Source organism: Hyalella azteca, unplaced genomic scaffold (assembly GCF_000764305.2).
Source record: "Hyalella azteca isolate HAZT.00-mixed unplaced genomic scaffold, Hazt_2.0.2 contig1365, whole genome shotgun sequence".
NCBI lineage: Eukaryota > Metazoa > Arthropoda > Malacostraca > Amphipoda > Hyalellidae > Hyalella > Hyalella azteca.
The window spans coordinates 43,281-62,079 of record NW_025931686.1 but is presented as its reverse complement, the minus strand read 5'-3'; the positions used below and the strand labels follow the sequence as shown (position 1 = coordinate 62,079).

General features: G+C 41.6%; 1 protein-coding gene across 4 annotated transcripts in view; it reads right to left on the bottom strand.

The window, feature by feature from the left end:
• Positions 1–9,019: 9,019 nt before the first annotated feature.
• Positions 9,020–18,799, bottom strand: part of LOC108666692 (ras-responsive element-binding protein 1) — a 41,560-nt gene continuing 31,780 nt past the window's right edge. For 2 of the 4 annotated variants that reach the window (XM_018153610.2, XM_047882457.1), the window contains 3 exons: positions 17,730–18,100; positions 11,835–15,092; positions 9,020–10,109 (listed from right to left, as the gene is read on the bottom strand). In XM_018153610.2, the coding sequence (XP_018009099.2) occupies positions 9,573–10,109; positions 11,835–15,092; positions 17,730–18,100 (4,166 nt within the window). In that variant the 3' untranslated portion in view covers positions 9,020–9,572. Of the gene's footprint in view, positions 10,110–11,834; positions 15,093–17,099; positions 17,678–17,729; positions 18,101–18,416; positions 18,464–18,799 lie in introns of those variants that run through there. The other 2 variants (XM_047882459.1, XM_047882468.1) reach the window with 2 other exon arrangements.

Below are 18,799 nucleotides of genomic sequence, written 5' to 3'. Positions count from 1 at the left end.
CTGCTGGGCTGTTCGGTGGCCTCTGCTGGGCTGTTCGGTGGCCTCTGCTGGGCTGTTCGATGGCCTCTGCTGGGCTGTTCGATGGCCTCTGCTGGGCTGTTCGGTGGCCTCTGCTGGGCTGTTCGGTGTTTTACGATATTCCTTGCACCAAGCTGATAACAAAATCTGTTTATATGTGGCTAAGGAGCCGAGAATATCTTGAAGATTTTCTCGAATCTATTAATGTGACATTTTCGTACTCTAACATCCAGTCAAGGAATTTTTGTTTTGGTCTTCCTGATCTTGTTTGCTGCTGTTGTGGTATGTTTTCTTTATCAGGCTGCACGCGAATATTGAAGCAATCATTTTTAATTTTGCACAATTGTGTTGTCAATTTGTATCTGGATTTCAGAAATTTAATTTTGTAGAAAGATTGAAAAATTTTTTAATCGAATTTTTGTAGTTTTGTATTTTTTCAATTGTAAACTATCTGCTGTAACAATGCGTGTTTGCAGCTCAGAACAATTCATACACGACATACCTGTTCTAATTTTAATGCCATGACTTAACTTTAAATTTGTTTACTTGTTAACTGACTTATAATAAATCGTTTATACGCTGCCTTGTGGTGCGCTAGCGATGAACAATATGAAGTTCTTGTTTACTTGAGCTGGAAAGGAAATGTAGTTACGCTTGTAATTAATTTGAATATTGTTGTATAGTTAGTGTAGAGAGGAGCATTGTATGTGCTCTTATAATCACATTGTGTCAGCCTTGTTCGCTGCAGGCCACGGCATTATTGTACATAAGATTAATGTGTATAACTTAGATGTGTTAATACCAATGAAACTTATTAAATTTACTTCCATATTTCCTAATGGTTTAATTTGATCTTGCTTGCAGCTCATTCTACAGGGTAAAGTATAGTATAGTATCTTCGGCATTGGAGAATAGGCCTGGATAGGCATGTCGCCTTTTTTTGTATTTTTCTTGACTAGACTGGCCTTTTGATTTATTTGGTTAAATATACATTTGTTAAGATACAAATTTGACCTAGACGATGAACTTCAGTTTATGATTCATAAGAATAGTGACTCCGTTGACAATGAGATGCTCAGCCTGCACAATGCAGACCAATTTTTAGTGTACACGATATTCTAACTACCAAAGCAGATAAAATGAAATTTATTTAATTTAAATTTTTAAATATAATAAACTTATAGATTAATAAATGTCTAAATATTCTATAAAATAAAATAGATAATTATAAGTTTCTCAAGATATAGTTGGTGAACATAAAGCGATGAATAGATCAAGTTCAACTGGGCGGCTGCAGCGAAGGCCTGGAGGAACTGAGGAAGGTTCAAGAAGAAGCAATGCCCACCAGGGGGCGCCGCCTAGCCGAAATCTCCTTTCAGAGCTATACACTCGGGCGTTCCCCCAGGGCTTGGTCATCTCGCCTGCCCTTTTTAACCATTTCATCTCCGACATCCCAGTGCCGTCCCCCAACATGGCCTCATACGCGGACGACCTTACCATCTTCGTGTCATCCCCGAGGCTCGACGCTGCGGAGGCTGAGCTCGATGTGCTCCTTCGCAGCGTCTCAGACTGGTCGGCTGTCAAGAAACTGGCTGTGGCTCCTGGCAAGTCCTCGGTCACGCTCTTCACCCCAGATACGCACCAATCCCGATACCACCCATCTGCCATCATCTGCAACGACATCATCCCACTGGACAAAACCCCCAAAATCCTAGGCGTCACCTGGGATACACACTTCACTTTCTCCCCTCATGCAAGAGTCGTAGCCGCGAAAGCGACGGGTTCTCTCCGCATCTTAAAAGCCCTTGCTGGCACCAACTGGGGCTTCTCCAAGGAGGACATAGTTGCCACCTACCGTACCATCACGCGCCCAATTCTCAACTACGCGGCCCCCATCTGGTACCCTGTTGCCTCCCGTTCAGGCTTCAGCAGTTGCCAGCCTGCAGATTATACAGAATACTGCATTGAGACTAGCCACCGGCTGCCTCAAAATGGCCCCGATCTCACATCTTCACCAGGAGACCGGCGTCCTCCCTTTGTCCGCGCACCTGGATCTTGCTTGTGCCCATTCCCCCCTCATGGGGGACTTCTGACGGGTGTCTGTGGTCGTCAGAAGTCCTATGGGATTTCGCGTTCCTAGGGGGATTGTTCCTGAGCGCCCCACCGTTGAGCTCGCGGTGTCTGACTGCAGGTCTCAGTTGTGGGGTTAAGTTATTATGTAGGTAGGATTCCTTACATTTCCCTTCTCTGTCTCTCTCGTGCGGGCGGCCGACGTCCCGTGTAAGCGACCTCTTGTTCGAGTGTCTTCGTTTCTGTTGCTTTTTGTTTCTTTGAGATGCTAACGCTGCTTCTTTCGAGCCAGCTTCAGCGGGCTGGACATCTGAGACCTTCCGCCCCTTGTGGGTGATGAATAATTGAGACCTTCCACCTCTATGGTGATGTTCATCTTGACTTTCGGTGCGAGATAGCTAAATAGCTGAAGCGCTAGTAAACATTTGGCCACTAAACTAACTAACTAACTCGCTTGTGCCCAGTTCCTCGCCAGCGCCCTCCAGCCCTCCCATACCTCATTCCGCATTGTTTCTGCTCCACTCGGGGACCGCCCCATGAAAGCCTCAATCCAGTCGAGATTCAGCCACCTGGTCACACCATTCTTGGCTAATGGTATCTTGCCCGACGGTGCCTATGGAGAGGCCAAGCGGTCCCTCCGCAAGGAGATCGCCTCCCGCGCTGCGGCGACTGACGCCATAAACGCCGTCCTCGCTGCTCCGCCACCGCCGATTGCATCGGTGGATGCCACACTCTCCCGCCCTTACCGTTCGGCGCTATCACAGCTCCGCTCGGGATACTGCAGCTCCCTTGCGTCCAACTCCGCTAGGATCGGACGCTCCCCTATCGCCGCCTGCCTGGAGTGCAGGGATCTCCTCCAGTCGGTCCAGCACCTCTTCGCCTGCCCCGCCTTCCCCACATCCCTCAGCGTTTCCTCACTGTGGGACAGCCCCGTGAAGGCAGCGGCATTCCTGGCCACCCTCCCTGCCTTCGCCCATCTTCCCCTCTTCCGATGTCTTTCCCCCTACCACCTCCTGAGCCTCCCCCCGGCGAGCGTGAATCTGGTTGCAACTAACAACAACATGAACCTAGCCGAGAAAAACGGCTGCGTGGCAAGTATGAGTTTTGTGTCCGTGTTTTGGCCCCCCGGGAGCAACAAGTCGTCTAGGAGGGGTCCATCCCCCTCGAAAAAATCGGAACATCGGAGGTTTGCTGGAGTAGAAGTCCCTCCTCAATTCCTACTCCACTGTCCTCAGCACCCTGCGCAGTTCTGCTGTCTCCTCCTACCTGTCTTTAGCAGCTCCTAACAAGGTGCTGCTGACCCCTGCCCCCACTGTCTCATCCAGCGAGCTATCCCTCCCCAGGGTGGCCAGGGCCTTTACTTTAAATAAGTTAAGATATCGTATGTTCATCAGCCAATCATTGACGGCCTTTGAAGCAAAATCCACCAATCATAGACAAGAAAATAGAGCATAAGTACCTCAGTAGTAGTAGTACTTAGTAGTAGTACCTTAGCGAATTTTGAAAGTATGGCGGCCAGAAGCGCCCTTTCTCAGCACCTCTCTGGCTACTCACCGCGACGCAACTCGTACCTTGCCCGCATTGGTGCAGCAAATAGGCGACAATCCATAGTGGCCTGGGACTGCTACGTCCGAAACAAATACTAAAGTTACTAAGGAAGCGAATAGCCCTCTCTGCCTTGAGTGCGGCGTGATGGATCACACCACCCATCACCTCTTCAGCTACCCATCGAACCCCACGTAGCTTACCCTACTGGACCTCTGGTCTAATCCTGGACCGACTGCGGCTTTCCTCTCATCGCTCTCATCCTTCTCCGACATCCTTGGAGCGGATCCTCCGCGTCCTTCCACCTCCTCCGGAGCCGCGGACTTTACTGGGGCGCCGCCCAGCAGTGGACCCAGGCAACTAACAACAGTCAACAACAATAGATCAAGTTGGTCCCAGGTTGGGTTAATAAAAGGCGTTGACTTTAAAAAGAACTTTATTGCTAGAATCTGATGGAGAAAGTTGTAGGTTGAGTCTGTAGATCGCAAGTTATTGCAAATATTCTCTAGAAAATTCGTGAGAATCGATTTAATGCTCTAGAGAATTGACTTAATGCTCTAGAAAATTGAATTGAGAAGAAGATGCCGCCGAGAATGTGAGCAAAAATGGCGTAAGTTTGTGATAAGTGAACTTTAATTGTAAGAAACTACTAAGAAATTGACGCTTCATTTAACTTGCATTTATCTATAATTCAGCATTTTTCCGATCATTTATGAACTCGACTGATTTACTCGCCGTTAATAATGAGGAACTCGTCAAGTTTTAATGGCGTCAGCGAACTCGAGGCTTCTTGGCCATGACTTCCATGAGGAAAACTCCGTATAAATTTGCTTGAAGTATTGCTTCTTGTTAATTAGAACTAATAGCTTATTATCTAATTAAATTGGTCGGTACCCAAATAAAGTGGGCATTTCTTAACTACGCTGCGACTACAGCTAGTTTGCGTTAGTTACACAAGGGAAGTGCTAGTTGAGAAGAGAGACAAAGCTAGGCGGAACTATATATGCACTCTTGTATCGGATATCGTGTATAGTTACTATTTTCATCAGGCTAATTAAGTACTAGTAAACTCATTACCTACGGTAGGAATAAGTTAACTGACTTATTGCCATTTATTTCTCACTTCCTAGCCCCAATCGGGTTTTCAGATGATTTTTGAAGTTCTACAAAATAAAATCCAAAAATTATTATTCTTTTTTTCTCACAAAGTTCTGGCCGCACAAGCACACAAAAAAACGATGAAGTTCCCTGTTCTTCGTGAAAACAATCCGAATACAGTTAGACGTTAAATCGTTTAATTTGCTGAGTCGGTAAATTATAAGTCAGAAATTGCCTGATGTCTTTTCTTGCAAGGCCACAATGCGTTTTTCACATTTCATTAATATTGCCGCCCCATTCATGCGAGAACTTCCTCTGCCTTGCACGCAAACAAAAGACTCACGCCAGGCTTGAAGTATAAAACGCGTGTAAAGTTTAGAATGCAAATCATAATAAGGCAATAAAATTAATAGACTGATCGCGTGTGTGCAACATGCTGGCTGCTGTGCGTGCTTCGTAGAGGGAACAAAAGTGTGCGCAGAACCGAGGAGTGGGCGGTAAAATGAAAACAAAAACGAATTAATAAACGTGGAAAAATCTATATTTGTTTTAATGAGGTTCAGACAGAAATAAATAACGTACGATGTCAGAGCACAGGACAGACAGAGCGACATGCGTCACTATACATTATCGCAACATTTACACAAAAATAACCCATCAGTAAACACGGAGAACACAAGACTGTACAAATTGTAAACATGAAACGAGAACAATATTTATGATGCATGAAATATGATATTTACTAAATAAATCAAGAGAACGGAAACTGATGATAAATTTAATGGCATATTGATGCAGTATGTAATTCCTCTTCAGTGCATTTTTACAACTATTTGGACAATGGAGCTTTAAGGTTGCAGGTAAGTTATTTTAATTATTAAAAAAATATTTAATTGAAGTATTTTTCTGAGCATGGATGGTTGTTAGCAACGGACGGCAAGCTTAGCGTATTTCACTTACGCAAACATGCAATATGTTTTATGAGACAATAACATGTTTAAACGCTTGTTTACTAACATTTCACATACAAAAACACGAGAATCGTCATTGGAATAAATGTTTACCTAAGCAGGAGAACAATAAGTTCATATATGAGCAACGAGGTCACTACGCATCCTTATTAATCTCTCCGGGCGGCAAATCTAAAATCTCAAGTCTACACAGCGGCTATAAGTATTAAAAATAACGTTAACACTTTATATTATATAATCATTGAATTTCAGGCTGCTTCCCCTCTTACCGAGTATCGATTACAAAACATAATCACCGATAGTAACGAAAAAGAACTTTTCTCTGTAAAACTTTCGAGTTAGGAAATACCGGACGTAAATATGTTCTCGACTTACGGTGCACTAGTGAATCAGTTTGCACTTTTTCTCATTTTCTGAATAAATTTCCTATTCATGTTTGGCAAAGTTCATTTTCAACTACCCTAAAACAGAAGCGGCCGGTAAATTGGTTCACATCTAGACCATTAATATCCAGAATTCAACACTCACAATATTCAGAATAAAAATTAAATCTATTTACGAAGCTACGTAGTAAATCATAGATATAATAGAAAGAGAATACAGTTCGGGCGTACACATCTATGTATATAGAGATCAGGTTGCGTACACGCTATATATACTCATATATATTGAACACGCTTCATGATGAATAAAAGTGCCTTGAATTATAGAGGCATTTAAAAGATGCATTTTAGAGAGGGATTTTAGGGGCATTTTAGAGAGGGATTTTAGAGATGCACTTTAGAGAGGTATTTTAGAGGCATTTTAGAGAGGGATTTTAGAGTGGCATTTCAGAGAGGGATCAGAAAGATTTAAGAGGAACGCTTATTACAAAATGTATGAACAAAAAGACTGCGCTTGTATTAGAAGAAACTAATGATTAACTAATTCGCTACTAGCGTAGTTCATGGCAGAAGGCTTACGGTTGGAAAGTTATTTATCAAAGGTCTTGTTAGTTATACAATTAGTGTTTTTGCTATAACAATACTAAGAATTATAGAAATGATGACCATACATGTCTCCGCTAGTTATTAGGTCTGAATAACGACCTAATAAATAATAACGAAATACCATCGAATAACGAAATACCATCTGAATAACGACCTTCGAAACACCATCGAAAGTTATTCCGTAAGTAAGAATATTTGGCAGGAAATTAACTTGAAGGAAGTTGGAAAACAAAGGATATTGATGGAAGGAGCTGAAAAAATTTTGGTCTTAGCTTATAAATCCTTGCGGACATTCAGAGACATACGATTTTGTCAATTTTTACATTGTTTTTTATTACTCGCGACGTTACATGAAGATAAAAATCTTTGAAAATCCTTCGCGCGCTCGAAAACAATTGAACAAAATATATAAGTATTGAATGAATATATAAATTAATTAGAGGATACGTTTTAGATAAATAAATAATTTTTCATAAATCACGCAGACAATCGGTCGTAAATCATGCAACTTTCCCTAATTAGGAAAAATTTGCATATATAAAAGTTTGAGCCTGGAAACTGGCCAACAAATTAGAGATATAAACAAATTCTGTACTCGATCAGCTACCAAAAGAGGCACCAGTTGAAAACACATGAACATGGCTTTGAATCTTCTATTTCCATATGATATGATGATCAAGCGATGTAATAATCACTAATTAATTTTAGAAGATGGAAGTTTTATTTAAATTATTATTTTAAGTTTCTATTTTTGCACAAGTCAAGATAAAAAATAATATATATTGGCATCATGAAATATAGAAAGATTTACTGAACAATTCAATATAATTTCAGTTTTTTAGATGGTCAAACAACGTGAATGTAATATTGTTGTTGGTATCAAGAACCTGGTGCTTATGGCGCGTGCAAGCAATTCAACCGCAAGCGGCTTTAAGCAAAATATAATAAAAAACTGATAATATTGGCAAAATGACCAAATACTCACAGATGGAAATGAAACTTTAAAAATTAGTTACTGAAAAACATTCAGGGTCTCGAGGGAAATGTTTTAAATTTGCTAATGACCAAGAGAACAGCAGATAAACTAATCAAACATATCACAAATTTTCCTTAGCAAAATATGATTCCACACATATTCACAATCATGTTTGTATCATGTTCTCCAATTCTAAAGCAGATGAGGGAAAATATATAACTCAGTACTCACTGCAGTGAGTGACAGAGAGCGCATTTTCTCGTCGACGAAAACGTGAAGTCACTTACGGACAGACGGACATGGCGAGCACAATAGCGCATTTTTTCCATAAATGAGGAAATGCGCTAAAAAGATACGAATCTTGGCCAGCATAGAGCTGACGGTTGGCCGGCTGAGATTCCACCATACTTTACAACAGAATTACGACCTGAAACGTATAGTCTGTCTCCTCTGTATACATGATTGAAGTAGAGAAACGCGTTCATTAAATTACTTAAATCTATTGATACGAATGCATGATACCTTATAGGTAACAAGGCCGTCATATCTGCGGCCGACGATACACCGTCGATAAATTAGCGACGGTTTTCGATCGGGTTATCGAACTAGATTAAGTAGAGGCAGGAATTATTATTTACAATTAATAATTAGAAAATGAGAAACCAGAGGACGTTTGGCTCGATTATTTGGACCCACGAGGAGCGATGACTCGATCTTAATTCGTTCATTAAATTACATAATCAAAATTAATTAACTAATAGAAATGTTTGGCAATCAATTTACAAAGTATCAATATTATTATCAATCAATGAACTGGTCAATTAAGAACTTAATTGGTAGTTAATGCACAAAATGAATTGATTCATTTCGTAATCCATAAACAAGAAATAAATCCATCATTTATCGCGTGAAGCGATCAATCAATTTCCACAAGTAAATGAATAAAGCATTTATCGATGACCAGGTAAAGGATTGAGTCGCTTAAAACTACCAAGATAAGACGGCGCTAATAAAGACAATCTCAGGTTAAGATTCAGCACAGTGAAAATTTACAGACGCGGCAGCTTCTGATATGGATTACCAGAAGCTGGGGCGACTCTAAATTTTGTTAAGGTTCACACGTCGTCCGTATTCCGCACTGCCAAAATCGTGGATAATTGAACACTAGTTTAATCAACGACACGCAAAGAAGAAATAGCAAATAAATAATGAGAGACTACAGAATCAGACTACTTCACTGTTAATTATGTACAATCGAATAAAAACACGCAACAATCATGAAATAATTAATCCGAAGTTAAAATTATAATCAAGTAGGTATCATTATTATTCTAATTTATATTATTATATCATCATTATAATTACATAATAAGAAGATAACTAGAAAAATTAAATCTCTTTTTGGTGCTGGTTTTGGGTGCGTTGCGCAAGAGGCTCACGTCGGCAGAATAAACTGCCTAAAAATTAACTTAAATTACAATTGTAATACATAAAAAACTGGGCGCCGTGAGGGGCAATTGTTTCTGCACATGACAAGCAATTGCTAAGAGGTTGGAATTTAGTGAGGTATGAACTATGATAGGAATGAGTTCAGTCGAGACAAAAACACGAGGCAATGTCAGTCTATCGGCAGCGAGTCTACTGAGTGACTCTGGTCGAGCAATGATGATATCAACAACGATATCAACGATGATGGTATCGATAAGTCAGGCTAACACGATAGTCTCGTAGCGATGGACATTACACGCATCTCACAATTACGTCATGGCCAGAAAATAGTCTCTAATGGATTAAAAATTCTTCGCCCAGAAAAAAAAATCTTCTTAACAGACATGAAATAAATCGTGAGAATCACTCAACACGTGCCTCAACGGACGTGCCTTAACACGTGCCTCAACACGTGCCTCAACGGACGTCCAGTAAACTGGAGACGTCGGCCGTGGTCCGGACGTCGGCGGTCCCGACGGGCGCGGCCGTGATGGTGGCGCGAATTTCCCGACTTTCATTAGCATTTCCATCCCCCGCGGAGGACATTCCATCCTCTCGATGAGTGTTCAACGCGATGGGCGTTAGCGTTACGTCGGCCACCGGGGAACTTTGAGCAACGTCGACTGGGGATCTCGGTGTTAGATGAGACGTTGGGACAAGTGTTATGTTCGGAGATATATCGGGCGTTAGAGTTACAGGTGTTGAGTGGTTGATAGAAATGTTCGTGGGTGTCATGGTGACGGTAGAGTTGGATAAGGTTAAGTTCGAGGTGAGGATAAGGTTTGAGCTGCACAGGGGAATGGATTGCGTTACGATGGCTGTGGTTGTACAGAGTGTGGATGAGGCTGTGGGTGTGGTGGGGGGAGTGGAGTGTGTGCGGGAGTGTTCGAGGGTGACGTGTGTTTTGAGCTCGTCCAGGGTGTGTAGTCGTCGCAGACACAGCAGGCAGTTCAGCTGTAAAACAAAATTTTAATGAGATCACTACACATCAATGCCACACATCACTACACATCAATGCCACAGATCACTACACATCAATGCCACAGATCACTACACATCAATGCCACAGATCACTACACATCAATGCCACACATCACTACACATCAATGCCACAGATCACTACACATCAATGGCACACATCACTACACATCAATGCCACACATCACTATAATGCCACAGATCACTACACCTCAATGGCACACATCACTACACATCAATGCCACACATCACTACACATCAATGCCACAGATCACTACACCTCAATGGCACACATCACTACACATCAATGCCACACATCACTACACATCAATGCCACACATCACTACACATCAATGCCACAGATCACTACACATCAATGCCACACATCACTACACATCAATGCCACACATCACTACACATAAATGGCACAGATCACTACACCTCAATGGCACGCATGCCAGACAAAGCGAACAGGTTATATAAATATAGCAAATAAATGAACAAAAGAGCGTCAAGCAAACGTTTCCCAGGACATAAACAGGGATATGGAAAGTTAAGTGTAGCTAATACAATATGAATATAAAAAGCACTGTCCTTAAATGTAACTGAGAAATAAGAAACTACCAGATATACGTACCTAGTTCTTTATTGTATCAGATGCTTATAGTAAAATGACCTTTGTGATAATTTCGGTTTGATATACTCAAAAAGAATGTCGTATTGTTTTTAATTTCATTCTTACAAACAATCGTATTTACTTCAGTTCAATAATGTCCTCGAAGTGGTGCTCAAAATGAGGTACATATTGTCTATAGCTTAATAATTCAATGACTGCCGTAATGTACTAGATGTAATGCTAAATAAAAATGTATCGTGTTGTCTTCAATTCCCCATGCAGGAATGTCGTAATATCTTCCAAGTTATCTTAAAAGAATATCGTATATTTATAAATTTAACACGCAAAACCAAAATGAGCTTCGCTATAGGCTGCAGATCTGCTGTCTAAAGTGGAATAGTTCTTATCAGTCCAAGTGATATGCAATTAGTGATAAGCGATGACGCGTGTATATCACTGATGATCCCGTGTAGTGTCATATGTCAATTTAATTTTCTGCAATTTTTACCCACAACTCAGTTGTTCAACATCGAAGTTTCCAGACTCAACGTCCGCATCAACAAACTGTGTTATCGTGAATCACAAGCAAAATTATACAGAGTAACTTAGCAATTCCTTCATCATTTACTCAATATATACAAGATGAGAGTCGAGTTTTTAAACTCTAGTTTATATATAGCAAGCACAAAAAAAGCAGCTTTGGAGAGATGAACTTTTATTATTATTTGGTGTTCTCTTAATAATATTGAAGGCTGGATTAAATAAGCTAATTACGAAACGAATTAATACTCATCCTTAATATCATGACGTTAAAAAAAATTCCAAAAAGCCACAATAAATTGTAAAAATTTTATAATAAGTTCATTAGCAGGAATTTTTTGAATTAAGAAGACAGTTATTTGCCCATTAATCAATACTGTGACGTGGATGCCCAGTGAACCTTCGTTACGAGCGAGAAAAACAAGAAACCTAAGCGTGACTCAGCCTTTACACATGGGCCATGTCAGAACGAACTGAGAACGATGTGACACTGATATGAGCTACTGATAACACTGACACATCAAGATACGGATTGAACAACTCACGGTATCTGCGTGGGTGGACAGTGAAGCAGCATCGTCTCGTTGCATCAGGGAACTGATATCAGGGATGACGACATCGCGGAAAATTTCAGGGTGTCTCTCGGAGACATGGGAGATGGCATCATGTCGGCTGGCGGGTAGTGCTTCGCCGCAGACGAAACACTGGAATGTATACGCAGAGATGCTATCTCTAGCAGGAGACACAGACTCCCGAGAAGAAGAGGAATCTGATGGCAGTAAGAGCGGGGCGTCGTCGTACTTGGCATAGCCGTCTTTGGGAGGTGAACGATTGTGCTTAATCATCTCATGCTTCCTGAGCGACTCGTTGCTTGAGAAAGCCGTGTTGGGGCATCTAGCGCATCGGTACGGACGGTAACCTGTGTGAGCTTGCACGGAATCTGGGTGTTTACGCAGCAAATGACGGTCACAGTTGGATTTGGTCGTGAAAGGATAATTGCAGACGTCGCAGAGGTAAGGTTTTTGTCCCGTGTGCGTTCGGATGTGGCGCACCAGAGAGCTAGACCATGGAAACTTTCTATCGCAATACGGACACTTTTGTTTCTGAGGCGCAGAGGAATATGCGCTGCTTTTCTTGCAGTCAGGACTAGCAATGCCGCTGCTGTCGTCATCTTCATCGCCTGTTTGTGGCTCTTCTTCTTCCCTTTCCTCATCTCGTAGGAACGTAAAGTTCTGCGTGTTGGCTTTAGAGAGAAGTGTCGTAACGCTGGCGAGATCTGCTGTAGATTCGTCTCGGGATGGTCCTTGTTGAGTTAAATTTTCATTTTCGTCTTCCTCGTCTTCATCTTCTTCGTCTTCATCGCAGTCATTGTCAACATCGTCGTCTATTATTAAGTTGCTTTCTTCTTCCTCGCCCCGGTTGGGTTTCGAGTCGACATCCAAGATGATTGAATCATCTTCGCTGCCAATTTCAGTTTGGTGACTCGAGCTCATATCGTACGGATTTGAATTTCCATCCTCGCGCGATACTCCATATACAGAATTTCTGGACTTCTGTGGCCAGTTACCAGGATGCTGTTGTTTCATGTGCCGTTCCATGTTGGATCGCAGGGTGAAACCTTTATCGCATAAATCGCAGCGCCATGGTCTCTCGGTTCTGTAGCGTCGTTGCTTGGGTTTTTTAACCAATACGGAGTTCCTCATGGTGAAGTGCTGCACTTCATCATCATCGGTGCTTAGTCCCACCCGCTCTTTTTCAGCTCTCGCCTCATTCTCAGAGGAGGGCGTTTTTTCCAAGACGGGAGTACGGTGCACTTCTTGCTGTCGAGCAGCTTGAGCGGCAATCACTTGTAGCCAAGAAGGATTGGATAGAAAGCTTCCGTTAGCAGGAGACATCAGACTTGGACCAGAAGGTAGTTGGAGGTTCCCGTGTCTTATACTTTCATGAAGTTGCAACAGCGACCTTCCCAGATTAGAGGCAACAGGAGAAATTTCATTAAATTGTGGCATGCAAAATGGATATTGCTGTAAAACCATGGGAAGATTTCCAGACATAATTGATTGCAAAGGATGCTTAGGGACTTTGAGGATATCCGCTGTAGAATGAGATTTGTATTCACAATGATTTGAATCTGCATCATCCGTATTGTCCGCCCTGTCTTCTGATGGTAGAGAAGATGAAGAAAGAATTTCATTTTCTGGTCGGGTGCTAGGGACCTTTTTGTTCATGCTCAAGTCTAAAGGCGCATCGTCTGATATTATAGGGTCAGAAGCAAACTGATGTCTAAGAGATATTAGAGGAGGTATGAGAGGTTCAGTTGAGGAGACGATGCTAGGCATAGTTGGTGGTAGAACCGAAGGGATAGTTTGTAGGTGTGACACCGTTGGTGTAATAGTCACATGGTCTGGTTGAGGTTGCAAACGAGCGGGAGCAAGTGAGATGGGTATCTTGGAAATGGTTAACAAAGATTCCACAGAAGAGAGATCATTGGAACGTTCGCTAAGACCGCGTCTCTCGATGAAACTGGTGAGCGTGCCAGATGACACGGCTTCTGGATGAGCTTGAACGACATGACGAACGCCATCGGTTTGATTCACGAAAGAACAGCGGCAAATTCGGCAAGAATAAGGCTTATCGATTCCGTCAGGGTGGGATGACCTCACATGGTCTCTTAACACAGAGCGACTTTTGCAGTCGATGTTGCAAATTTGGCAAACGGCCTCCACCGAACGTTCGAACGTCTCCATGCTGTCTTCTTGAGCGTTGTACGACATACATTCTTTTATTTCATCCCTGGTTTGCTTGCTGTGAATATTCTTGATGTGTCGTTCACAGTTAGCTTTGGTTGTGAAGGCTAAGCCACAGAGCCGACACTCGTACGGCGTATCTCCCTTGTGGCCTTTCATGTGCTCTTTCAGAGCATTCTTATCGTTTGAAAAAAAGTTGCACAAATTGCAACGGTAAGGCGGGTTGTTCATGTGCACCAAATTATGAGACTTGAGCTTGCGGAGGTTAGAAAAAACTTCTTTGCACAAACGGCAAGGATACTGACCGTTGAGTTTCATGTCTCTATAATCTCTGGCGAATTGTTCATCGTGACTTAGATCGGAGTGAGGGAGGAGACTCGGAGGAGGGATGTTGGTTAAACTAAAATCTCGGGCTGTTGAATGGAAGGGTAGAGCGGGATGAGGGTCGCGATTTGGCAAAGATGCGAAAGAGGAAGGCGGGGGTGCGTGTTCCCTCATATGCAAAATCCACTCTTGCACGGACGAGAGACGTTCATGACATATTTCGCAAGGTCTCTCCTCCACTGGATGTTCAGGACTAATCCGCCTGAAATCCACCTCAAGCTCCCTCGGACCGGGACTTGCTGGCACGTCGATATCGTCGTTATCGGATTCACAGAGCTTTGGTAGTTTAGTTTGTGGGCCTTCGTTCATCTCAACTCGTCTCTTCCGACACGAGTTGGTCCCGTTATCAGAGCCTCCATCACTATCACCCGTATCTGATCCACCTCCGGAACGGTAATGACCTCGGATATGTCGATGCATGTTTCCGTTCGTCGTAAAGTGGGTACCACAAATATAGCAGCGGAAAGGCCGTTCTCCGGAATGAACCAGCAAGTGTCTGTCCAAGGAACTATTGCTGCTCAATTGCTTGCCGCAAATTCCACACTCGAACATGCGACTGCCGTCCGATAGGTCGATGACTCGATTGTGCGATCTGATGTGTCGGGTGAAATCTTGTTGCGATGGAAAAGATCTACGACAGACGCTGCATGCTAGGCCTCCTTCACCGCATTCCTGTCCACGCAAAAAAACATCATCGATTAGAACTCGTGCTCGAAATAGATGAGAATATGAGAAATCCTCTAAGATTATTCAAAGCCAACATTATTTGTAAATACAAATCAAAAATATATGTGATTAAAATGTTCTCATAAATATTCTGTCATCCTCACATAGTATTTTCATTGGAGAAAATTGCGTTTAGTATTCGTAGGTATAATTCACTAGAATCCGATGAGTCAGCTCTTAATTCCGTCTTATATTCATCACTTTACGCACAATCAATGACCGATAAGATACAAGACAGCGTGACGGCAAACGTATACCAGCCCACGCAGCTATATTCGCTGAAAAAATTCTTAATGTAATCCGAGAGGATAGCAATTCTACGCCGAGATTTATTGCTGCAATCCATGAGGTAAAGGTGTGCGTGATTTACGAGGAAGCAAGCATCGAGTGATAAGAGATGATGTGTGTTACAGCTCCGTAATCATCGGATTAACCTGCGAGATAACATCGAATGTGAAGCATTCTATTGCATGGCTACATGTAACCCATGGACAAGTGAACGATGGACCACAGAGTGTTATATAGTTCGTACTGAACGAGATAACTTTTAGGTAAAATCGATAGCAGGAAATAAGCGACGGTTTTTAGCGCATTTTCTCATTTCAGGAAAAAAGGCGCTATTGTGCTCGTCATGTCCGTCTGTCCGTCCATGACTTCACGTTTTCGTCAACGTGAAAATGCGCTCTCTAGCTGTCACTCACTGCAGTGAGTACTGAGTTATATTTTTTTAATGTTGCAGCAAATTGCAATCGCGCGGCCGCTCTTGCCATGTTCAGTTTATTGTTCCTTCTACAGTCGCTTAATACGAATAATTTCACGTGTTAATTTATTTTATTCGATTGCGAGCTGTAAATTTATTATAAAGCGTATGGAAGATTTGTACCAATTTGTCATGTGGAGAGCATTTCAAATAATAAACAATTTGAATCTTCTCAACAGAGGATAAAGTCGTTTAAATAGCAACAAATCGTGACGGCTGCAGACATAGAGCATTGATATTACTATTAGTAATATAAATATGTTAATAATATTGGCATTTATAAAAATTAACATACATTATTATTAGTATATGCCAGAGCATTTCTATTACTTCGATAGTGGAAGAATATATTAAAGATTTAATTTGATGGCGTCCAGGAAAATCGCGTAAGTCAAACGAAGAATTGAAGTGAATTAAGGATGCGGTACAGGAAATATATGGACTATGCAACGTCGTTTAGATGTTTGGTTCGTTCCTTTCAATCTCACTGACTTCTTAAAATTTTTAATATAAATTGTTTTGATAATTTAGAGCCGAAACATTTTTCCACTTGAATGTTTCCACAGCATAAACATGTCCCTAAGCAATATAATACACATTGTTGAGTATGGGCTCAGCTTTCGATAGAACTTGCGAGACACATATTGAGTGAAGAAATCATGAAAATATTCATTAGACCAATAACTGTTGAATTCAGCGTTGAAAGCTAATATGATATACGGATGAGTAAACAATGCCAATGATTGTGATTATAGGATGAATAATAGGATTAAAGGATGAATAATCGGATTAAAGGATGGATAATCGGATTAAAGGATGGATAATCGAATTAAAGGATGAATAATCGGATTAAAGGATGAATAATAGGATTAAAGGATGAATAATAGGATTAAAGGATGGATAATCGGATTAAAGGATGAATAATAGGATTAAAGGATGAATAGTAGGATTAAAGGATGAATAGTAGGATTAAAGGATGAATAGTAGGATTAAAGGATGAATAGTAGGATTAAAGGATGAATAGTAGGATTAAAGGATGAATAGTAGGATTAAAGGATGAATAGTAGGATTAAAGGATGAATAGTAGGATTAAAGGATGAATAGTAGGATTAAAGGATGAATAGTAGGATTAAAGGATGAATAGTAGGATTAAAGGATGAATAATATAGGAGAGCATGAAGGGCTGAACTGACCAAAGATGTGCACATGGCGGCAGCGCTAGGCAGAAGAGAAGGGCACACATCACTTGCAGACGACAGCGGTAACATCATTTCTTGAACACCACAAATAAAAATATGCTTCCTCGCAATAAGGAAACAAATACAGTATATTTGATTTTTGTACGAATTAGGATATTGAAAATAAATTTGAAGACGATTGCAACAACTCCAGTTCGGCGGCGAACATATATGATGTCTTGGCTATAACATCGAACTCGCTCATAACTAGGATTATATATTTCTTTGTACCAAATCAAATTTATGGGAACTAAGAGCTTGAATTGAAGATTCCAATTGGTACATTATTAAATTATGATCAACTGTTTCAGCGCAAACAAGATCCAAGTACAAACTTCAAATTTATGTGAACTATCGAGCTTGAATCTAAGATTCCAATCGTCACACTATTAAATTATGACAAATTGTTTCAGCTTAAACAAGATTCAAGTCCAAACTTCGATAGCCCTGTAATGGTGACAAAGTTAAAGGGTTCCTCACTTGCAACACACCACGGTCACGGCACTCAGGGAGCCAAGCAGCCGTTCTACTCGACTGCGCTGGCACTACTGCACTGCCAGATAACTCAAGACACTCGCTACTCACCTCATCATCTTCAAGTCCATCGTGGCCCTCCGCTGTTGCAGGTTGTCCGCAATTTAGAGCAACAACGTCCGCCCACTCGTCGCTGCCTTCGTCGCCATTGGGAGGTTCATCACAGGAGTGCCTGGGGCAGACGAGTTTAGTTGCAGCAGACGACGAGGGGTCGACGCAGGCGGAGCGAGGAGAGAAGGCGGAGTTCGCAACTTTTGGGGATGCGGTGGATAGGGCGGAGGGGGCTGTATGCACCGAGTCGGGGGTGGGGGGACCAGTGGGGGATGTAGGGGATGATGAGGGGCTTAACGAGGTGCTGGGATACACGGGGGATGAGCCTGGGGGAGTGAGGGCTTCTCTGGGGAACGTTGCCATGTTGTCTCCTGGGCAGAAGGAAGCAAACATTCATGAGATAAATACAACAATTGAAGAGGAACGCAAACAATATTGCCTTAAATTATATAGAGAATTGTGATCAAAATTTTTTATAGGACAATTTATTTTATAGAAACTAAATATACTTTTACTATAGAACTTAATATTAGTTGGAATTTATAAAAAAAAAATACTAGAACAAACAGGTCAATTCACGGCAATCCACTTCCAAATAATTGTACAAATTACATGTAAAACAAGTAGTACCTTTCTAGGGATTTACTAGTTTTACTTCATTTATCAAAAAATACCCAGGCAACTTACAGAAAAAAGTTAAATCAGCGAAATTGCCGAACAAAGATAAAATTTTGCATCCTAAAATAAAGTTAAGACTCTATTACACAAAAATGTGCAGCAATGCGTAAAGTATTAAAACTTCCCTATAGGCCAACATTAAAACTTCCCTGGCCCATAGTAATATTCAAGCAGTAGATGTTAAGGTTCTCAGAACATTTCAGTTAGCAGCTATGTAATTTGTTGAGAAGTTAATACGGTTGCGGCAGAATAAAGACGAGTCCTGCCCCGAGTTACTAACACGGTTTATATTGAAGTTGCCGTGTGAACCTTACACTTGATCGCACGCTGGGCCTAAACGCCCTACAGATTCTTAATTAAGCCTAAGAGAAGATACGTAAACTTTGATAAGG